The sequence below is a fragment of the Cherax quadricarinatus genome, chromosome 77 (assembly GCF_038502225.1).
Source record: "Cherax quadricarinatus isolate ZL_2023a chromosome 77, ASM3850222v1, whole genome shotgun sequence".
NCBI classification, from domain to species: domain Eukaryota; kingdom Metazoa; phylum Arthropoda; class Malacostraca; order Decapoda; family Parastacidae; genus Cherax; species Cherax quadricarinatus.
The window spans coordinates 3,524,114-3,549,014 of NC_091368.1; the positions used below are offsets into that span (position 1 = coordinate 3,524,114).

A 24,901-nucleotide genomic window follows, 5' to 3' on the forward strand; every position below is an offset into this window, starting at 1 on the left:
ATAGTTATGAGTAAGACAGAGAGCAGGATAGCAGATGAACAACGAGGCTTTAGGAAAGGTAGGGGGTGTGTAGACAAAGTGTTTGCAGTGAAAGACATAGGTGAACAGTACTTAGATAAGGGTAAAGAGGTTTCTAAGTCATTTATGGATTTGGAAAAGGCATATGATAGGGTGGATAGGGAGGCAAAGTGGCAGATGTTACAAATGTATGGAACAGGAGGTAGGTTATTGAAAGCTGTGAAAAGTTTTTACGAGGACAGTGAGGCTCAGGCTAGAGTATGTAGACGAGAGGGGGATTATTTCCAAGTAAAAGTAGGCCTTAGACAGGGATGTGTGATGTCACCATGGTTGTTCAATATATTTATAAATGGGGTAGTAAGAGAAGTGAATGCTCAGGTGTTGGCAAGAGGTGTGGGGTTAAAAGATAAAGAATCTAACACAAAGTAGGAGTTATCACAGTTGCTCTTTGCTGATGACACTGTGGTTTTCGAGAGATTCTGAAGAGAAGTTGCAAAGGTTGGTTGATGAGTTTGGTAGGGTATGTAAAAGAAGGAAGCTAAAAGTGAATATAGGAAAGAGTAAGGTGAAGAGGATAACAAAAAGATTAGGTGATGAAAGATTGGATATCAGATTGGAGGGAGAGAGTATGGAGGAGGTAAATGTGTTCAGATATTTGGGAGTGGACGTGTCAGCAGATGGGTCTATGAAGAATGAGGTGAATCAAGAACTGACGAGGGGAAAAAAGGTGAGTGGTGCACTGAAGAGTCTGTGGAGATAAAAAACTTTATCCATGAAAGCAAAGAGGGGAATGTATGAGAGTATAATTATACCAACGCTCTTGTATGGGTGTGAGGCATGGGTTGTGAATGTTGCAACAAGGAGAAGGCTGGAGGCAGTGGAGATGTCATGTCTGAGGGCAATGCGTGGTGTGAATATAATGCAGAGAATCTGTGGTCTGGAGATTAGGAGGTGTGGGATTACCAAAACTATTATCCAGAGGGATGAGGAGGGGTTATTGAGATGGTTTGGACATGTAGAGAGGTTGGAATGAAACAGAATGACTTCGAGAGTGTATAAATCTGTAGTGGAGAGAAGGCGGGGTAGGGGTCGGCATAGGAAAGGTTGGAGGGAGGGGGTAAAGGAGGTTTTGTGTGCGAGGGGTTTGGATTTTCAGCAAGCGTGTGTGAGCATGTTTGATAGGAGCAAGTGAAGACAAATGGTTGTTAGGACTTGATGTGCTGTAGGAGTGTGAGCAAGGTAATATTTATGAAGGGATTCAGGGAAACAGGCAGGCCGGACATGAGTCCTGGAGATGGGAAGAACAGTGCTTCTGCACTATGAAGAAGGGGTGTTAATATTGCAATTTTATAACTGTAGTGTAAGCATGCCTCTGGCAAGACAGTGATGGAGTGAATGAACGTAAGAACATAAGAAAGAAGAAACATTGCAACAGGCCTACTGACCCATGCGGAGCAGGTCCATGTCCCCCCCCATGGATTAGACCAATGACCCACCCCCGGATTATCCCAATGGCCCACCCTGTCTGGTCATCCCCACTCAAGGATGGAGCACTGTACCAGACCCAGCAGCACAAGCTAGTCAGGTCCAACTCACACCCACCCACACCTACTCATGTGTTTATCTAACCTATTTTTAAAACTACACAACGTTTCAGCCTCAATAACTGCACTCGGGAGTTTGTTCCACTCATCCACAACTCTATTACCAAACCAGTACTTTCCTATATCCTTCCTGAATCTGAATTTTTCCAACTTGAAACCATTGCTGCGAGTCCTGTCTTGGCTGGAAATTTTCAGCACACTATTTACATCCCCTTTATTTATTCCTGTTTTCCATTTATACACCTCGATCATATCCCCCCTAATTCTACGCCTTTCGAGAGAGTGCAGATTCAGGGCCTTCAGTCTATCCTCATAGGGAAGATTTCTGATACATGGGATCATCTTTGTCATCCTCCTTTGTACGTTTTCCAGAGCATTTATATCCATTCTGTAATACGGTGACCAGAACTGAGCAGCATAGTCTAAATGAGGCCTAACCAAGGATATATAGAGTTGAAGAACAACCTGAGGACTTCTATTATTTATACTTCTAGATATGAAGCCAAGAATTCTGTTAGCTTTATTGCGAACACTAATGCACTGTTGTCTTGGTTTTAGGTTACTGCTAACCAGAACTCCTAAATCCTTTTCACAATCGGTAGTATCAAGATCTACATTATTTAGTTTATATGTGGCATGATTATTTAACTGTCCAACATTTAGAACTTTGCATTTGTCAATATTAAACTGCATCTGCCACTTCTCCGACCATTGCGTCAGTCTATTCAAATCATCCTGGAGTGCTCTAATGTCCACATTAGAATGAATTGGACGGCCTATTTTGGTGTCATCAGCAAATTTGCTTATGTCGCTATTTATTCCCTCATCTATGTCATTTATGTAAATTGTGAACAACAATGGGCCCAACACTGACCCCTGAGGAACACAGCTTGTGACATGCCCCCATTCTGATTTCTCCCCATTTATGCAAACTCTCTGCTGTCTATTTGTCAGCCATGCCTCTACCCAGGAAAAAATTTCTCCTCCTATTCCGTGTGCCCTAAGTTTCCTCAACAGCCTCTGGTGTGGAACTCTATCAAAAGCCATATACACAATATCATATTCATTACCATGATCTACCTCCTCAGACACCTTAGTGAAAAAAGTTAGTAAATTCGTAAGACAGGAACGTCCCTTTATAAAACCGTGTTGAGAATCATTAATCAATCTGTGCCTGTCAAGATGGCTACGAATTGCTTCGGCAATTATTGATTCCATAAATTTTCCCACTATGGAGGTAAGGCTTATTGGTCTATAGTTCGAAGCCAAGGACCTGTCACCTGCCTTGTAAATAGGTATTACATTTGCTATTTTCCACTTATCAGGCACTATGCCAGTTTGTAGTGATATGTTAAAAAGATTAGCCAAAGGTATGCTAAGTTCTTCTTTACATTCCTTTAACACCCTTGCAAACAGTTCATCAGGACCTGGGGATTTGTTAGGTTTTAGTTTCTCTATTTGTCTGAGGACCATGTCACTAGTTACCGCAATCGCACATAGTTTATTATCATCCTGTTCTACGTAATCTATTATTTCGGGAATATCGCTAGTATTTTCCTGGGTGAAAACTGAGAGGAAGTAGGTATTTAGAATTTCACACATATCCTTATCACAGTCAGTGATCTGACCAGAGTTACTCTTAAGTGGGCCAATCTTGTCCCTAATCTTACTTCTGTATACCTGAAAGAACCCTTTTGGGTTAGTCTTTGAAGCCCTTGCGACCTTAGCCTCATAATCTCTTTTTGCTTTTCTTATTCCTTTCTTTATTTCTCTCTTTAATTGAATATATTAATTTCTTAACTGCCCATCCCCTCTTCTGATATGCCTATATATGCCTCTCTTTTGACCAATGAGATGTTTTAATCTATTGTTCATCCATCTGGGATCATTTTTGTTAGTTTCCCTACTCAGAACAAAAGTTGTCTGGGCAGCTAGAGCTATGCTCTGAAAAACATCATATTGGCAACCAAGATCACCTACCTGACCCATAGTTAGGACATCCCAATTTAGCCCACCCAAGTAATTTTTCAGTCCCATGAAGTTGGCCAAGCTAAAATCTGGGACAGAGATTTGATTGCAGTTATCTGGGTAATTCCATGATATATTGAAACTAAGTGATTTGTGATCACTTTCCCCAAGCTCATCATTAACCTCAAGATTATTAATTAGCGAATCTTTGTTGGCAAGAACCAAGTCAAGCAGATTGTTTCCTCTAGTTGGTTGTCACAACCTGTTCTAAAAAGCAATCCTGAACTGTATCAAGAAAGTCACTAAACTCAAGATTTCCTGTCATATTGTTCCAATCAATTTGTCTAAAGTTAAAATCTCCCATTATCACAACATTTTCATATCTAGATGCCTTATGAATTTCGTCCCATAACAGCTTACTGCACTCCCTATCAAGGTTTGGGGCCTATAAATCACACCCAAAATTAATTTCTCACGACCCTCTAGAAACTGAAGCCAAACCGATTCTGTGTTCTATGTTTCTATTCTTATATCATGTTTAAGACAACAATTTGAATTTTCTCTGACATACATCGCCACACCACCACCCTTCCTGTTGACCCTATCAGTGTGGAATAGTTTATAACCCTGTATGTTGCATTCAGAAGGCATTTCTCTATCTTTCAGGTTGAATCAGGTCTCTGTTATACCAATAATATCTATATTACCTACACTTGCAAGTAATTTTAGCTCATCTATCTTTATTTCTTAGGCTCCTACTATTTGTATAGTAAACCTTAAGGGAGCTAGTCACTCGTTACCCTCTACTATCTCTCTTTGTTTGTGGATCAATTGATTTGCCATTACTAGCAACTTTATTTTGAATATTGTCTTTTAAACATATCCCTGAGGTATCCCGGTAATAACTGCTGTTTTTAACCCTAATGCTGCATACAGCCTGACTGTTTCCCACAAACACCCATACCTCTATAATCTATCAGTTTAAATTCCTAGACAAGTCATCAATTACCCTCTCAATTGAATTGGCTATTGCAACCACTCCATCCCCAGAGAGATGAACCCCATCCCTTGCATACATATCACGTTTGCTAAAGAAAAGGTCCCAGTTATCAATGAATGGGATTGCAAGTTCCTTGCAGTACGTCTAGCCAGCGATTTATACCAATTGCCCTAGACATCCATTCATTGCCCACTCTCTTTCAAGGCAAGATGCTACATATGACTGGTATCCCTCCCTTAGACCTAACTACTTCTATGGCTGACCTGTACTTATCCAGCAGCTCCTCTCTCCTGCCCTTCCCAATGTCATTACCACCAGCACTAAGACAGATAATGGGCTTGTTCCCATTACCTGCCATAATATTATCCAACCTGCTGACTATGTCACCAACAACAGCTCCAGGAAGACACACACTGTCTGACCTTTCTGTCTCTGTTACAAAATGCACGGTCCATATATCTTACCTGAGAATCGCCTACTATTAAAATATTCTTACCTTGATTAGCAGGGGAATCAGTGGTACCTTCAACCTCGCTAACCACTGAAGTACACTCGTCTTGGAGAACAGAGAATCGATTTCCTACCTTCACATCTTCTCTATTAACTCTCCTCATCTTCCTTCTTCCTGAACTGTGAACCACTTGCCACTTAAAGCGGCTGCCACTATCACTGCTGGTGACCATTCCTACCTTACCAGCTAAATCCTTCTCACACTCGCTCCCAAACTCATCTATGCGAAGCTTCAGCTTCCTATTTTCCTCCTGAAGAAGTAGAATCTCCTTCTTCAACACATGAACCTGGGATTCTAAAGCACTACAACAAGCCATGGTATGGGAAACACCCATGCTAACTCCCAAGAGCTTAGCGGTATGACCGCACTTGACCACTGACCTCAGCGTACTGGGAAGAGTTAAAGCCAAAACCCACATTCCAAGATTCACCCTACATAGTGTACTGTTCAGAAAATCAGAGTATTTTGTAAATGAAGGAGGAAGTATCTGGAGGAAGAATAATAATTTTCTAAACAATTTTTGTTTGAATATTCCAAATGTTTACGTGCAGTTTTCATTGGTAAAAAATTAATGGTTCCAAAAGTGCCCCATCAAGAGCAGATATTCATAATTCAGACTTTCATAAGTTGGGGATCCTGTGTATGTTCATTTTGGAGCATGCATGGTGGGGTTCCTAATTTAATTGATAAAGAAATTTGAAAGTTTTTTGTTTTTTTTTTTTTGAAGGTTGATACATAAGCAACTACAGTACAAAGATTTTTAAGTGGGTTAAATTCAAATGCACATTATTACTAAGCAAAAATGTTCCTGTATGCATTCATTGTTAACCCACAATTTTTAGATTAAAACTATATGACATTTCATTCTATTCTGGACATTATCAAATCATGAGTGATGATGATCCAAGATCAACCAACATGCCATCTAGTTCTGTCTTCAAGGTGTGAGTTAGTTGTGAAAAGTATGAGCCACTATTGACTTGCAGCATGGTTATTATGTCGGGAATTACTGTATTATTTCTTTTTTTTTGGGGGGGGGGTGGGACTTGAAATAGGAATAAATGGACAGCAGACAAATAAAAAAGTGTGCAGTGGAGGATACCAAGGAAGATTTTACTGACAGTGATGATCTGGGCTGGATTTCAGAGGAGAAAAGTGTTGATAATTTGAATAACCAAGAAAAGGAAGACTGTAACACAGCAGGTGAGTACTTAGCTTTTGCTCTAACTTGTTTAAAAGAAAACTGGAATGAAAGAAAATATAGTAATATACAAGAACAAAAGAGAGAAATAATTGAAATGCATCAAAATGGTGAAAATAATAACAAAATTAATTTGTATAATTCAAAGTGCTCAAGAGACCTTAAATGTGAATTGCAATTGACCCCAAAAAGCAAATTTAAAAAAATGACAATCTAAAAATTTATGGGCTTTCTGAAAAACAGAGTATGCATTCTTTTTCCTTAAAGAGAAAGAAAGTTAATAAATCAGCACTTTCCTATATAGATTATGGTATAACACAAATATGATGAAAGTTTTTCTTTTTCAGGCCATCCTGCATTTCTTCAGTCATAGAGCTGTCAGGAAATGGACCAGTCTGGAGAGTGATGTAGTGGAGGTAGGATCCATACACAGCTTCAAGAAGAGGAATGATATAGCTCACAGAACAGGAGTGGACCTAGAAGTGATCAGTGAAGAGGCGGGGCCAGGAGCTATGATTCGATCCCTGCAACCACAATTATTTGAGTACAATTAAGCAAGTACACCATCCAGTGTTACACCAATGCTCATTACAGAGAACGTGTTAATTCACCTGACAACACTAACGAGGCAGTTTCTCAAGGAAGTAACACCATGAAGTTCACACAGTGTAGCCATAATGTCAGTAGCTGGCAACTTGTCATCCACTCTGGATGGGGAAAGCAAGAAGACTGAGGATATACTCAGTGGTGCTATCTTGAATCGGTGATATAATTTTTTCCATGGAATAAACTGAAACATGCAAATGTATATTAAGACAAATATAGTAAGAAAAACAAAAGCAAATATAATGTCATGCATACCTGTTGTATATAACACTCTGATATTTTGCTATTAGAATAAAAGAAATTGAGTTCAGATTAAATACGTAAACAAATTTACCTCTTATAGAATGACTTGGAAAATCGTCAAGACACTAATGTAAACGACTTACTGAACAGAGAGCTTGCCATGAGTTTGAGCCCTCTGTTCAGTGAGCTACCTCTTTAAATGCAGTAAAGGCAAGTTAATGAAAGCAGCAGGTACTGTAAAACTCACTGCAGGGTTCAGGATGACTTCAGACCAATAACGACAGACAGTTACATGAATAGTCAGGAGATCTGGCAGTGGCAACTGTGCGAGCACCATCTCAAGCATCTCTGTGGGCAGCTTCACCCCTTTGTCTTGCAAGACCTCAGCACACATCCTGATAACAAATATTACATTACATTTCCACACTTGAGTCCTGGAGGTGTGAAGTACAATGCCTGCACTTTAAAGGAGGGGTTTGGGATATTGGTTGTTTGAAATGACATCTAAACTGCTGTATCTGAGCACCTCTGCAAAGACAGTGATTATGTGTGAATGATGGTGAAAGTGTTTCTTTCTTTTTTTGGGTCCCCGCACCTTGGTAGGAGACAGCTAATGTATACCTGGAGTATACCTGGAGAGAGTTCCGGGGGTCAACGCTCCCATGGCCCAGTCTGTGACCAGGCCTCATGGTGGATCAGGGCCTGATCAACCAGGCTGTTACTGCTGGTCACACGAAATCCAACGTACGAACCACAACCCAGCTGGTCAGGTACTGACTTTAGGTGCCTGTCCAACGCCTGCTTGAAGATAGCCATGGGGTCTATTGGTGATCCCCATGATGTATGCTGGGAGGCAGTTGAACAGTCTTGGACCCCTGACACTTACTGTGTTGTCTCTTATCGTGCCAGTGACACCCCTGCTTTTCATTGCGGGGGATGTTGCACCATCTGCTGAGTCTTTTGCTTTTGTAGGAGTGATTTTTGTGTGCAAGTTTGGGACTAGTCCCTCTAGGGTTTTCCAGGTGTATATAATCATGTACCTCTCCCTCCTGGGTTCTAGGGAGTACAGGTTTATGAACCTCAAGCGTTCCCAGTAACTGAGGTGGTTTACTGCAGTTATGCGTGTCATGAAAGTTCTCTGTACATTTTCTAGGTCAGTAATTTCACCTGCCTTGAAAGGTGCTATTAGTGTGCAGCAATATTCCAGCCTAGATAGAACAAGCGACATAAGAGTGTCATCATGGGCTTGGCATTCCTGGTTTTGAAGGTTCTCATTACCCATCCTGTCATTTTTCTAGCAGATGCGATTGATACAATGTTATGGTCCTTGAAGGTGAGATCCTCTGACATGATCACCCCCAGGTCTTTGACATTAGTTTTCTGCTCTATTGTGTGGTTGGAATTTGTTTTATACTCCAATGAAATTTTAATTTTCCTCATGTTTTCCATATCAAAGTAACGGGAATTTCACATCACTGAACTTCATACTGTTTTCTGAAGCCCATTTAAAGATTTGGTTGATGTCCGCCTAGAGTCTTCAATGGAGGACACGTGTTGAAAAAAATAATGTACTGTATGTTGCAATTTCTTTAACCCTTTCAGGGTCCAAGGCCCAAATCTGGAGTCACGCACCAGTGTCCAAGAATTTTCAAAAAAAAATTTGTTATTTTTTCTTATGAAATCGTAGAGAATCTTTTTGTGAAGGTAATAAAACAAAAAGTACGAAATTTGGTGGGAAATTGACGAAATTATGCTCTCGCGAATTTTGATGTGTCAGCGATATTTACGAATCGGCGATTTTGCCGACTTTGACTCCCATTTTAGGCCAATTACATTATTCCAATCAACCAAATTCTTAGCTATTTCACTAGTATTACTTCTATTCTATCGATTGAGCACAAGAAATCGCCAAGTCAACTGTTTCAACTACAAAATAAAGTGATCGGAAATTGTTAATTTGGCCAATTTAACACAAAGTTCAAAATATTCCAATTTCAAAATAGGGTCCAGAATAAACAATGTAGGCATTCCTGGCACTAAACTAACATTTCCTCTGTTCATTAGTTATGTTTTGAGGCTTTACAAATAAATTCCATTTTGATTTTTTATTCACATAATGAATTTTTATTCACACCAAAAAATAGAAGATTTACTGTTATTCAATACTGTAATAATTGTATAAATATCATCACCATATTTGTGAATGTATATTAGACCCACCAGCTGATGTGTATTAGACGTGTGAGGTCGTTTGTTTACTCTTGAATATCGGCAAAAATTTAACATTTCCGCTACTTTGAGCTCAGTTTCAAGCCATTTCCAGTGCTAAAACCAATCAAAATCATCTCTATTTCTGTAATATGTCTTCCATTCTATCAAATGAGACCAAGAAATCGCAAATACAACTATAAAAAACATACGAAAAAACACTGCAAAGTTGCTGTTTTAATCGAAAAATCATGATTTCATTTTTTTTCTCTCATTATACACAGTGTGCTGCAGGATCTGTTTTATGTGGTGCACACATACCACATAGATGTATTCTCTCATATCTAGGCCCAAATGTACCACTCACAGTTTATCAGAGTGAGCTGAGCTCATGGCGTAGATCTACGGTTTGGACACTCACCGTAAAGCCGTAGATCTACGGGACGGACCCTGAAAGGGTTAACTGTAGTATTGGAATGCCTCTGGCAAGACAATGATGAAGTGAGTGATGATGAAATTGCTTCTTCTTTTTTGGGTAAACCTACTTAAGTGGGTTATGGCCAACGTGTTAAAAAAATATAAATATACAATGGAACCTCAAATATCGAACTTAATCCGTTCCAAGAGCTAGTTCTAAATTCGAAAAGTCTGAAAAGCAAAGCAATATTTCCCATAAGAAATACAGTGGAACCTCAAAAATCGAACGTATCACATATCGAACCTTTCGAAAATAGGACCATTTTTTCGGACAAACTGTGTCCCTATTATCGAACGCGCCCCTATTTTCGGACCGCCGGGTACGGGACCTGTCTGCCGCCCGCTCTGTCCACGTCCCCGCGCAGGAGCCGTGAGCAGTCTAGCTTTGTTTATGCTTGAGTGAACACTAACCTGCGCTCTCATTCACGCATTTTACGATTATTTCGTTGTGTTTAGTGCTTGTGGGGCTGTGAAATAAACTGCCATGGGCCCAAAGAAACTTGCTAGTGGTACCCCTGTGGTAAAGAAAGTGAGAAACACCATAGATGTGAAGAAAGAAATAATACAGAAGTATGAGAGCGGTGTGAGACTTGCTGAGCTTGCCAGGATGTATGGGAAAAACAAGTCGACCATCGGTTCTATCCTGTCAAAGAAAGAACAAATCAAGGAAGCTGATGTTGCGAAAGGTATTAATATGCTAACCAAAAAAAAGACCACAAATAGTTGAAGAGGTTGAGAAGTTGTTGCTGGTGTGGATCAAGGATAAAGAGATTGCAGGTGATAGTGTTTCAGAGACGATTATTTGCGAAAAGGCAAGGAAGTTGCATGCCGATCTGGTACAGAAAACTCCTGGAACCAGTGCTGATAGTGAATTTAAGGCCAGCAGAGGCTGGTTTGAGAGATTTGAGAAGCATAGTGGCATACATAATGTTGTAAGACATGGTGAGGCAGCCAGTTCAGACAAACGGGCAGCTGAGAAGTTTGTACAGGAGTTTAAGGGGTACATAGACAGTGAAGAATTCAAACCTGAACAAGTGTTTAATTGTGACGAAACAGGCTTGTTTTGGAAGAAAATGCCAAAAAGGACCTGTATCACACAGGAGGAAAAGGCACTGCCAGGACACAAGCCTATGAAAGACAGGCTTACTCTTTTGTTCTGTGCTAATGCTAGTGGTGATTTTAAAGTGAAGCCTTTACTTGTGTATCATTCAGAAAATCCTAGAGAGTTTAAGAAAAACAATGTCTTTAACCCTTTCAGGGTCCAAGGCCCAAATCTGGAGTCACGCACCAGTGTCCAAGAATTTTCAAAAAAAAAATTTGTTATTTTTTCTTATGAAATCGTAGACAATCTTTTTGTGAAGGTAATAAAACAAAAAGTACGAAATTTGGTGGAAAATTTACGAAATTATGCTCTCGCGAATTTTGATGTGTCAGCGATATTTACGAATCGGCGATTTTGCCGACTTTGACTCCCATTTTAGGCCAATTACATTATTCCAATCAACCAAATTCTTAGCTATTTCACTAGTATTACTTCTATTCTATCAATTGAGCACAAGAAATCGCCAAGTCAACTGTTTCAACTACAAAATAAAGTGATCGGAAATTGTTAATTTGGCCAATTTAACACAAAGTTCAAAATATTCCAATTTCAAAATAGGGTCCAGAATGAACAATGTAGGCATTCCTGGCACTAAACTAACATTTCCTCTGTTCATTAGTTATGTTTTGAGGCTTTACAAATAAATTCCATTTTGATTTTTTATTCACATAATGAATTTTTATTCACACCAAAAAATAGAAGATTTACTGTTATGCAATACTGTAATAATTGTATAAATATCATCACCATATTTGTGAATGTATATTAGACCCACCAGCTGACGTGTATTAGACGTGTGAGGTTTGTTTACTCTTGAATATCGGCAAAAATTTAACATTTCTGCTACTTTGAGCTCAGTTTCAAGCCATTTCCAGTGCTAAAACCAATCAAAATCATCTCTATTTCTGTAATATGTCTTCCATTCTATCAAATGAGACCAAGAAATCGCAAATACAACTATAAAAAACATACGAAAAAACAATGCAAAGTTGCTGTTTTAATCGAAAAATCATGATTTCATTTTTTTTCTCTCATTATACACAGTGTGCTGCAGGATCTGTTTTATGTGGTGCACACATACCACATAGATGTATTCTCTCATATCTAGGCCCAAATGTACCACTCACAGTTTATCAGAGTGAGCTGAGCTCATGGCGTAGATCTACGGTTTGGACCCTGAACGTAAAGCCGTAGATCTACGGGACGGACCCTGAAAGGGTTAAGAACAAGTCGTGTGTCTTGTGGAAAACTAATCATAAGGCATGGGTCACAAGACAAATTTTCAAAGAGTGGGTCCATGAAGTGTTTGGCCCCAGTGTGAAAAAATACCTCCAGGAAAAGAAATTGCCACTCAAGTGCCTCCTGTTAATGGACAATGCTCCTGCTCATCCTCCAAACTTATTAGACCTCTTGTCTAAGGACTTCAGTTTTATAAAAGTGAAGTTGAACATTAAAATGGTATAAAATACCGACAGGTTGTTAGGTAAGACACATATGCAACAGTTAGGTATCTTTATTTCGAAACGTTTCGCCTACACAGTAGGCTTCTTCAGTCGAGTACAGAAAAGTTGATAGAAGCAGAAAATACTTGAAGACGATGTAATCAGTCCATCACCCTTAAAGTTTTGAGGTGGTCAGTCCCTCAGTCTGGAGAAGAGCATTGTTCCATAGTATGTTGTTTCATACTATGGAACAATGCTCTTCTCCAGACTGAGGGAATGACCACCTCAAAACTTTAAGGGTGATGGACTGATTACATCGTCTTCAAGTATTTTCTGCTTCTATCAACTTTTCTGTACTCGACGGAAGAAGCCTACTGTGTAGGCGAAACGTTTCGAAATAAAGATACCTAACTGTTGCATGTGTGTCTTACCTAACAAAAGTGAAGTTCTTGCCTCCTAATGCCAATCCTCTCCTCCAGCCCATGGACCAGTAGGTCATTTCTAACTTCAAAAAACTCTACACAAAAGCAGTGTTTGAAAAGTGCTTTGAAGTGACCACAGACACTAAGTTGACCCTAAGAGAGTTCTGGAGGAATCACTTCAATATCTACAACTCCATAAGCCTTATAGGTAAGGCTTGGGAGGGAGTGACTTCCAGGACTTTGAACTCTGCTAGGAGACAATTGTGGCCAGATTGTGTCCAAAAGAGGGATTTTGAAGGGTTTGAGGCTGACCCTGACCCTGACCCAGCTCACCCTCTGCCTGTTGTGGACTCTATTGTGGCATTGGGGAACACCCTGGGGTTGGAGGTGAGTGGTGAGGATGTGGAAGAGTTGGTGGAGGACCACAGGGAAGAGCTAACCACTGAAGAGCTGCAAGAGCTTCATCTAGAGCAGTATTAGACCACAGCTGAGGAACTTGCTTCAGAGGAGGAGGAAGAGGGAGTGGATGAGGTGCCTTCTTCAAAGATTAAGGAGATTTGTGCCAAGTGGAATGATGTCCAAATGTTTGTGCAAAAGTACCACCCTGAGCAAGCTGAAACAAGCCATCTTTGCAACAAGTTCAGTGACAGAACCATATCCCATTTAGGACTGTGGACAGTTATTTTGTGAGACAGGGGTCCAGTGACTCTCAAGCTGGTCCTAGTGGCATTAAAAGACAGAGAAGGGAAGCAACTCCAGAGAGGGCTTTACCTGAAGTCCTCATGGAGGGGGATTCTCCTTCCAAACACTAACCCCAACTCCCTCTCTCCTCCTCCCTATCTTCCAGATGCCATCACCAATCTTCAATAAAGGTAAGTAAAAATGTTATTTTATATGTACAGTATTACTATACATAATTAAAAACTATAGTATTTGTTGTATGTAAAACTGTAATTATTTTTTTTTTTTTTTATTATCACACCGGCCGATTCCCACCAAGGCAGGGTGGCCCGAAAAAGAAAAACTTTCACCATCATTCACTCCATCACTCCATCACTGTAATTAATCTCTATAAAATGTATTTTTTGTGTGAATATTTTTGGGTTTCTGGAACGAATTAATTGTATTTCCATTATTTCACACGGGAAATATTGCTTCAAATTTCAAACTTTTCAAATTTAAAACTAGCTCCTGGAACGAATTAAGTTCGATTTTTGAGGTTCCACTGTAATGGAAATACAATTAATCCGTTCCAGAAACCCAAAAATATTCACAAAAAAATACATTTTATAGTGATTAATTATAGTTTTACATACACACAACAAATATAGTGTTCAATTATGTATTAATAAATTTAAACATATAAAATAGAAAAAGGTAGCTTATGAGAGGTTTTTACAAAGCAGAAGTGTTATAAGAAGAGTAGAGTATATGGAGAGTAAAAGAAAGGTGAAGAGAGTGGTGAGAGAGTGCAAAAGGAGAGCGGATGATTGAGTGGGAGAGGCACTGTCAAGAAATTTTAATGAAAATAAGAAAAAAATTTGAAGCTAACAAGTTAAGAAAACCTAGGGAACGAATGGATTTGTCAGTTAAAAACAGAGTAGGAGAGTTAGCAGATGAGGAGATGGAGGTATTAGGTAGATGGTGAGAATATTTTGAGAAACTTTTATATGTCGACGAAGAAAGGGAGGCGGTAATTTCATGCACTGGCCATGGAGGTATACAATCTTTTAGGAGTGAAGAAGAGCAGGAAGTGAGTGTGGAGGAGGTGCGTGAGGCATTACGCAGAATGAAAGGGGGTAAAGCAGCTAGAACTGATGGGATCATGACAGAAATGTTAAAAGCAGGGGGGATATAGTGTTGGAGTGGTTGGTATTTTTGTTTAATAAATATATGAAAGAGGGGAAGGTACCTAGGGATTGGCGGAGAGCATGTATAGTCCCTTTATATAAAGGGAAGGAGGACAAAAGAGATTGTAAAAATTATAGAGGAATAAGTTTACTGAGTATACCACGAAAAGTGTACGGTAGGGTTATTATTGAAAGAATTAGAGGTAAGACAGAATGTAGAATTGCGGATGAGCAAGGAGGTTTCAGAGTGGGTAGGGGATGTGTAGATCAAGTGTTTACATTGAAGCATATATGTGAACAGTATTCAGATAAAGGTAGGGAAGTTTTTACTGCATTTATGGATTTAGAAAAGGTATATGATAGAGTGGATAGGGGAGCAATGTGACAGATGTTGCAAGTATATGGAATAAGTGGTAAGTTATTAAATGCTAAGAGTTTTTATGAGGATAGTGAGGCTCAGGTTAGGGTGTGTAGAAGAGAGGGAGACTACTTCCCGGTAAAAGTAGGTCTTAGACAGGTATGTGTAATGTCACCATGGTTGTTTAATATATTTATAGATGGGGTTGTAAAAGAAATAAATGCTAGGGTGTTCGGGAGAGGGGTGGGATTAAATTATGGGGAATTAAATACAAAATGGGAAGTGACACAGTTACTTTTTGCTGGTGATACTGTGCTTATGGGAGATTCTAAAGAAAAATTGCAAAGGTTAGTGGACGAATTTGGGAGTGTGTGTAAAGGTAGAAAGTTGAAAGTGAACATAGAAAATGGTAAGGTGATGAGGGTATCAAATGATTTAGATAAAGAAAAATGGGATATCAAATTGGGAAGGAGTAGTATGGAAGAAGTGAATGTTTTCAGATATTTGGGAGTTGAGGTGTCAGCGGATGGATTTATGAAGGATGAGGTTAATCATAGAATTAATGAAGAAAAAAAGGCGAGTGGCTCATTGAGGTATATGTGGAGGCAAAAAATGTTATCTATGGAGGCAAAGAAGGGAATGTATGAAAGTATAGTAGTACCAACACTCTTATATGGGTGTGAAGCTTGGGTTGTAAATGCTGCAGTGAGGAGGCGGTTGGAGGCAGTGGAGATGTCCTGTCTAAGGGCAATGTGTGGTGTAAATATTATGCAGAAAATTCGGAGTGTGGAGATTAGGGAAAGGTGTGGAGTTAATAAAAGTATTAGTCAGAGGGCTGAAGAGGGGTTGTTGAGGTGGTCTGGTCATTTAGAAAGAATGGATCAGAGTAGAATGACATGGAGAGCGTATAAGTCTGTAAGGGAAGGAGGGCGGGGTAGGGGTCGTCCTCGAAAAGGTTGGAGGGAGGGGGTAAAGGAGGATTTGTGGGCGTGGGGCTTGGACTTCCAGCAAGCGTGCGTGAGCGTGTTCAATAGGAGTGAATGGAGACGAATGGTATTTGGGACCTGACGAGCTTTTGGAGAGTGAGCAGGGTAATATTTAGTGAAGGGATTCAGGGAAACCGGTTATTTTATATAGCCGGACTTGAGTCCTGGAAATGGGAAGTACAATTCCTGCACTTTAACCCCTTGACTGTCACAACCCCCAATCCTGAGGTGTCTCCTGGTGTCGCAAAATTTAAAAAAAAAAAAAATCTTATGAAACGATAGAGAATCTTTTCCCGATTGTAATGACACCAAAAAAACGAAATTTGATGGAAAACTGACAGAATTACGCTCTCGCGAAGTTAGCGACCTTGGCGATATTTACAAATCGGCAATTTTGCCCAATTTGAGCCCTATTTTCAACTAATTCCAATGTTCCAGTCGACCAAACTCATAGCTATTTCTTTAGAACTACATTTTTTCTATCGACTGAGTACAAGAAACTGCCCTTTTACCGATTTCAACTACCCAATAACGTGGTCAGAAATTTGCAATTAAGCCAATTTCACGAAAATTAAAAAATATGACAATTTCAAAACAAGGTCAAAATGAACAATGCAGATATTCCTGGCTCTAAAATAACATTTTCTTTGTTCACCAGTCACGTCTCCAGGCCCCTCTGATATTACTCTTGCTTTCTATTTTGAGTTTTTATTCAAACAAAAAACAGATTTACTGTTATGCAGACTACTGTAATATTGTAATAATTGTACAAATAATGTCAACCCATTCATGATTGCATATTAGAATGGTTAGTTGGACATTTATTGGACAATGACATCATTTGTTTACTTTTGAACATCGGCAAAAATCCCCTACTTTGAGCTCCATTTCCAGGTTCTTTTTATAGTAAAACCAATCAAAATCACTTTTACTTCTATAATATGTTTTCCATTCTAGCAAATGAGACCAAGAAAACGAGAATACAGTGGACCCCCGGTTAACGATATTTTTTCACTCCAGAAGTATGTTCAGGTGCCAGTACTGACCGAATTTGTTCCCATAAGAAATATTGTGAAGTAGATTAGTCCATTTCAGACCCCCAAACATACACATACAAACGCACTTACATAAATACACTTACATAATTGGTCACATTCGGAGGTAATCGTTATGCGGGGGTCCACTGTACAACCATAAATACTATACGAAAATAGACCACAAAGTCGGCATTTTAATTAAAAAAAAACGGTCAGAGTTTTTTTTTATCTCATTATGCACTGTATGCTCCAGGACTTTTTTTATATGGTGCACACTGACCACACAGACCCATTCTCTCACATGTGGGCCTACCAGCTTTCTCCTGCTTGATTTGAAGTTGCTAGAATTTAGGAGTATATATACGTCAAACACGGTACCTCGTAAGACGTATATATATGACCAAACCAGTCAAAGGGTTAAAGGAGGGGTTTAGGATATTGGCAATTTGGAGGAGTATGTTGTGTATCTTTATACGTACAGTAGGGCCCCACTTATACGGCGCGTTAGGTTCCAGGCTGTTGCTGGAAAGCAGACATCGCCGGAAGGCAGAACTCCATTTTTTCCATTTATAAATGCATATAAATGCCAGACAACAAGTTTACACTAAATTATACAGTGGACCCCCGGTATTCGATGGCATCGGTATTCGATAAATCCGGTATTCGATGCATTATATCGCAAAAAAATTTTCCTCGGTATTCGATTGAAAACCCGGTATTCGATACGATTCGTACGAGACGTGTCCATGTGTGGCCTGAACTGCCCCTTGTGTGCTAGTGTTTACAAGCCAGCCAGTGTGCGCGCATCTAAGGATACATTCGGTACATTCCATATTATCCATATTATCACTGTGTTTGGTGCTTGTTTCTGTAAAATAAGTCACCATGGGCCCCAAGAAAGCTTCTAGTGCCAACCCTGTGGTAAAAAGGGTGAGAATTAGTATGGAAATTAAGAAAGATTTTGAAGGGTTTGGGGCTAACTCTGAGAAGCCTATGCCAGTTGTGGAATCCATTGTGTCTACTTCAAAAATTAAGGAAATGTGTGCACAGTGGGTTGAAGTGCAAACCTTTATGGATGAAAATCACCCTAACACAGCTATTGCAAGCCGTGCTGGTGACTATTACAATGACAATGTTGTGGCCCATTTTAGACAAATCGTAAAGGAACAGGAGGTACAGAGCTCTATGGACAGATTTGCTGTGTGACAGAGGTCCAGTGACTCTCAAGCTGGTCCTAGTGGCATTAAAAGAAGGGAAGTAACCCCAGAAAAGGACTTGCTACCTCAAGTCCTAATGGAAGGGGATTCCCCTTCTAAACACTAACACCTCTCCCCTCCTCCCATCCCATCAATCATCACCAGATCTTCATTAAAGGTAAGTGTCAATTATTTTATTGTTATTGTAATCATTCTATTGCATTAAACTTAATATTTCATGTAGTAAAATTGTTTTTTTTCATACTTTTGGGTGTCTTGCACGGATTAATTTGATTTCCATTATTTCTTATGAGGAAAATTTATTCGTTTTTTTATATTATCGGTATTCGATGAGCTCTCAGGAACGGATTAATATCGAATACCGGGGGTCCACTGTATTAAGTTAGTAATAGAACTAGGCATTAAAAACACACAAAGTAAAATACAGTCACAGTAAATTCATTACTTATCTTAAAGTATTTGTAATCTTAATGTTGGGAGAGAGGTGAGTAGTACTTATTTGTAGGAAGTCAGGTGCAGGTAGCCCAGGTGTAGGTAGCACTGGCTCCCCGTCTCATACTTAATATACGATATTTAAAACATCCCAGAGAGGTAAAATGCACATAAAGTACACTCATTATTTACCTTAAAATATGTGTAGTTTTAATATAGGAAGAGAGGTGAGTAGTATTTATTTGTATAAAGTCAATGTAGGTAGCCGGTAGGTGTAGCCTGGGCTACACCTACCGGCTACCTACACTGTGGCCCAGATCCATATTATTAACATCAACATGCCTTGTTCACTGAATTTAATCATTTCTAACAACTACCTTTAGATGCCATCATAAACGAAGGTAGAAGTAATGAATAATTCATGCCGAAAATTGTAAACAAAAGCGGAGTGGGGGAGTGGCTGGGCTAAATGCAGATTCATACACGTTTTCTCTGATGGCTGAGCAGAGAAAACGTAATGTTGTCCCTCCACCCGGCTCCACAAGTATTATTATCAGAGCATATAAAATATGCAATAAATGCCAGACAACAAGTTTACACTAACTTATATTAAGTTAGCAATAGAAATAGGCATTAAAAACACAATAAGAGGTAAGATACACACAGAGTACACTTATTACTCACCTTAAAATATTAATATTAACCCTTTGACTGTTGCAACCCCCAATCCTGAGGTGTCTCCTGGTGTCGCAAAATTTAAAAAAAAAAAAATTATTTTTCTTATGAAATGATAGAGAATCTTTTCCCGATTGTAATGACACCAAAAAACGAAATTTGATGGAAAACTGACGGAATTATGCTCTCGCGAAGTTAGCGACCTCGGGGCTGTTTACAAATCGGCGATTTCGCCCGCTTTGAGCCCTATTTTCGGCTAATTCCATTGTTCCAGTCACCCAAACTCATAGCTATTTCTTTAGAACTCCATTTTTTCTATCGATTGAGTATAAGAAACTGCCCATTTACCGATTTCAACTACCTAATAATGTGATCAGAAATTTGCAATTTGGCCAATTTCACGAAAACTAAAAAATACGACAATTTCAAAATAAGGTCCAGAATGAACAATGCAGACATTCCTGGCTCTAAAACAACATTTTCTTTGTTCATCAGTCATGTCTCCAGGCCCCTCTGATATTACTCTTGCTTTCTATTTTGAATTTTTATTGAAACAAAAAATAGAAGACTTACTATTATGCAGACTACTGCAATACTGTAATAATTGTATAAATAACATCAACTCATTCATGACTGCATATTAGAATGGCTAGTTGGACATTTATTGGACAATGGCATAATTTCTTTACTTTTGAACATTGGCAAAAAATCAAACATTTCCCCTACTTTGAGCTCCATTTCTAGGTTCTTTTCATAGTAAAATCAATCAAAATCACCTCTATTTCTATAATATGTTTTCCATTCTATCAAATGAGACCAAGAAAACGAGAATACAACCATAAACACATTATGCACTGTATGCTCCAGGATTTTTTTATATGGTGCACACTGACCACACAGACCCATTCTCTCACATGTGGGCCTACCAGCTTTCTCCTGCTTGATTTGAAGCCGCTAGAATTTATGAGTATATATACGTCAAACACGGTACCTCGTAAGACGTATATATATGGCCGCGACAGTCAAAGGGTTAATGTGTGAGAGGTGAGTGGCAGGGTGTTTATTGAATAAAATCAAAATGGCACACCATCATCCTCTAACTTGGCACTTAAAGCAAGAGGCTTACGACTTCTCTTTTTATTACAGCTAACCTTAGACCCCATCGTCAATGAGAGCCAACTAGTTAACGAAAGAGTAAATGAAAGAGAGAACGACATACAGAGTTGAGACAATGTAAGAACACAAACTGAACAGGTAGCGGACGATCACTTGGTCAGGCGAAATGCGTATTAATATGTGTCTACTTTTAGTTCATTCACGTCCATTTGTAAGAGTTTGTAAAACATTTGCCTCAATATTTTTTTATTTTAATAATAATTACCTCACAATACAAATACTCTTACATTGTGTACTAGTTGTACAAGTTAGTTCAGAATAAACAAACAGCAAAACACCATAATAATAATAATAATAATAATAATATTATTATTATTATTATTATTATTATCATTATTATTATTAATAATAATAATAATAATTATTATTATATTATTATTATTATAATCAAAAAGAAATTATTATTATAAAAAGCACTAAACCCACAAGGGTGGTGAATTGCTATACATAGAGTAAAGGCATACGAAAAGAATATTTTTCTACAGTTACCCCCCAGTGTTTGACTAGAGAAAACGTAATTCTTCCGACACCACCTACACAGCTGCTTTGTAAACAAATCTCATCAATTTTTATTCTGAGTGTATGTATCATGTTTATATGCTATGTAATGGGTTTCATATATAATTTTGAGGAAAATATCATAGATGGATTAATGAAAATGCCTATATTGATGTAAAGTAAGACATTTAGTGTGCCCAAGAGTGATTATTATTACGTAGTATTGGCGTCATGAGTAGAGAGAGACTTAGCGGTTTTAATGTGTACCTGCACACCAGCACAGTGTGTAAGTATATTTAAGTACAGGTACACATAAGTATAATTATCAGAGTACTGTACATATAAAATACGCAGTAACTTTAAAACACTTTAAATTTTGGAAAGTTTCCTGACATAATAGATGTGGTCACGGAAAATGTAAACAAACCAGGTGGGGGGCGCCGTATTTAAAAGACTGCTTGCCGTACAGCAAATTTTGGTCATAATTTGACATCGCCGTATTAGCGGAACGCCGTAAGGCGAAACGCCATAAAGCGGGGCCTTACTGTATATACTTCTAAACTGTTGTATTCTGAGCGCCTCTGCAAAAACAGTGATTATGTGTGAGTGTGGTGAAAGTGTTGAATGATGATGAAAGTATTTTCTTTTTTGTGATTTTCTTTCTTTTTGGGTCACCCTGCCTCTGTGGGAGACAGCCGACTTGTTAAAAAAAATAAATAAATAAAATAACATTTTTACTTACCTTTATTGAAGATTGGTGATGGCATCTGGAAGATAGGGAAGAGAGAGGGAGTTGGGGTTAGTGTTTGGAAGGGGAATCCCTCTCCATAAGGACTTTAGGTATCAAAGCCCTCTCTAGGGTTACTTCCCTATTCTGTCTTTTAATGCCACTAGGACCAGTTTGAGAGTCACTGGACCCTTGTCTCACAAAATAACTGCCCACAGTCCTCTGTTTCTGGCACCTCTTTAAGATTTCCCTAAAATGGGACATGGTTCTGTCACTAAACTTATTGCAAAGATGGTTTGTTTCAGCTTACTCAGGGTGGTACTTCTGCACAAACATTTGGACATCATTCCACTTGGTGCAAATCTCCTTAATCTTTGAATCGGCATGCAACTTCCTTGGCTTTTCACAAATAATCGTATCTGAAACACTATCACCTGCCATCTCTTTATCCTTTTTGGTTAGCATATTAACACCTTTCACAACATCAACTTCCTTGATTTGTTCTTTCTTTGCCAGGATAGAACCGATGGTCGACTTGTTTTTCCCATACATCCTGGCAAGCTCAACAAGTTTTACACCACGCTCATACTTCTGTATTATTTCCTTCTTCACATCTATGGTGTTTCTCACTTTCTTTACCACAAGGGTGCCACTAGCAAGTTTCTTTAGGCCCATGGTAACTTATTTCACAGTCCCACAAGCACTAAACACAATGAAATAATTGTAAAATGTTTGAATGAGAGCGCAGATTAGTGTTCACTCAAGCATCATCAAAACCAGACTGGCTCATGGCGCCTGCACATGGGCTGCCGGACAGGTCCGGTACCCGGCGGTTCGAAAATAGGGGCAAGTTCGATAATAGGGACAAAGTTGGTTCGAAAAAAGTGGTCGATTTTCAAAGAGTTCAATAAGCTATACATTTGAAATTTGAGGTTCCACTGTAGTAATAGTAATTGAACACAAAGTGAAAGTCAGTATGATCCTAGTGTTATCAGTCACAGTTTCTTTGAAAATAACACAGGAGAAAGAGGGAACATGAAAACCACATATAAGATCATAAAAGATTAAATAAAGAGGATTTGTTTAGTCCTGCAATGGGGTACCTAAAGGCCACAGTTGTCAGCTGAGAAAAAATGAAGTGAAAATGATTTTCACAGATGGTTTGTTAGATCAATACAATGAATTACAAGAGGATGTGGTAAGCACTCTAACCATTGTAAATTTAAAAGAAATTATATGATGAACAAAGCATTGAAAACAGGACACTATGAGCATTACTCTGCTCCTGTAGCTACAAATAAGTAATTAAAAATAGGTTATTTACTGAAAATTAAGCAAGTTAAGTAAGTAATTAAGTTTATTTAGATACAGGTACACATTAGTACAATTACCATACAGAGTAACATATACCTGGAGATACCTGGAGAGGGTTCTGGGTTCAACACCCCCGGCATGGGCTGTATATTAATCTATAAATACTGTATATTAATCTATAAATACTGTATATTAATCTATAAATATTGTATAGTAATCTATAAATACTGTATATTAATTTATAAATACTGTACATTAATTTATAAATAATGTATATTAATTTATAAATACTGTATATTAATCTATAAATACTGTATAAGTATTAATCTATAAATACTGTATATTAATGTATAAATAATGTATATCAATTTATAAATACTGGATATTAATCTATAAATACTGTATAAGTATTAATCTACATATACTGTATATTTATCTATAAATAATGTATATTAATCTATAAATACCATATATTAATCTATAAATATTGTATATTAATCTATAAATACTGTATATTAATCTACAAATGCTGTATATTAATCTAAAAATCAACAATTCGTCTGAAGGTGTCCTCCTCACCTGTGATGTTAATGGTCAAAATATAAAAGAAAAATGTCCTCAAAGATTTTTTTTAAGTATATTAGATGCTCATTCTTGACTCTTCTTTTTTTTCATTGCTTATTGATGATGATAATTTGTCTTTGTCTCTTGCAGTAGTAATTAATGATGGGGTCACTGACATCCAAAGCTAGAAGTCAAAACCTTAATTAATATAATTTCTCAAAAGACTTCACACAATACATGATGAAAAAAATGTTCACAAATTTAGGCGAGTACAATTATCATATATTCAAACATACGTCAAACAATGTGAAAAAATAGTGAAATTCCAAGCGCTTTCGTGATTTTTCACATCATCAAGGACATAACGAGTTCCTTGATAATGTGAAAAGTCACGAAAGCGCTGGGAATTTCACTGTTTTTTCACAGTGGTTGTTCAGCATATTGTAATATAACCTGTTAACTGTGGTCTTAACTGTATAGGCCATCGAATTCATTCTGACGAGGACATTAGAGCACTCCAGGAAGATTTGAGTAGACTAATGCAATGGTCGGAGAAGTCACAGATGCAGTTTAATATAAACAAATGCAAAGTTCTAAATGTTGGACAGGACAATAACCATGACACATATAAACCAAATAATGTAGATCTTAACCCTTAAACGGTCCAAACAAATTGACGTTCAAATTCGTAGTGCTACAAAAGTAGATCTACTTTTTTTTACATATTTTCAAATGTAACAAAAAAAATGTAGATAAAAGTCTTTTTTACACGTTTTCAAATGTAAAACAAAAAAAAAAGATCTACATTTTTTTACATACTTTCAGATGTTGAAAAAATGTATATATACGTTTGGACCATTTAAGGGTTAATATTACGGATTGCAAAAAAGATTTAGGAGTTCTGGTTAGCAGTAATCTGAAACCAAGACAACAGTGCATAAGTGTTTGCAATAAAGCTAATAGAATCCTTGGCTTCATATCAAGAAGCATAAATAATAGGAGTCCTCAGGTTGTTCTTCAACTCTATACATCCTTGGTTAGGCCTCATTTAGATTATGCTGCACAGTTTTAGTCACCGTATTACAGAATGGATATAAATGCTCTGGAAAATGTACAAAGGAGGATGACAAAATTGATCCCATGCATCAGAACTCTTCCTTATGAGGATAGACTAAGGGCCCTGAATCTGCACTCTAGAAAGACGTAGAATTAGGGGGGATATGATTGAGGTGAGTAGGTAGTAGGTTGGTAGACAGCAACCACCC

The 24,901-nt window shown here is 38.2% G+C and overlaps 1 protein-coding gene across 4 annotated transcripts in view; it reads right to left on the bottom strand.

Annotated features, from left to right (window-relative positions):
* LOC128701950 (F-box DNA helicase 1) overlaps positions 1 to 24,901 on the bottom strand; it is a 108,635-nt gene that overhangs the window by 74,694 nt on the left and 9,040 nt on the right. For all 4 annotated transcript variants that reach the window (XM_070101432.1, XM_070101433.1, XM_070101431.1 and 1 more), the window contains exons 2-4: positions 23,652 to 23,820; positions 7,399 to 7,546; positions 6,914 to 7,092 (exon numbers count right to left, since the gene is read on the bottom strand). In XM_070101432.1, the coding sequence (XP_069957533.1) occupies positions 6,914 to 7,092; positions 7,399 to 7,545 (326 nt within the window). In that variant the 5' untranslated portion in view covers position 7,546; positions 23,652 to 23,820. The remainder of the gene's footprint in view (positions 1 to 6,913; positions 7,093 to 7,398; positions 7,547 to 23,651; positions 23,821 to 24,901) is intronic.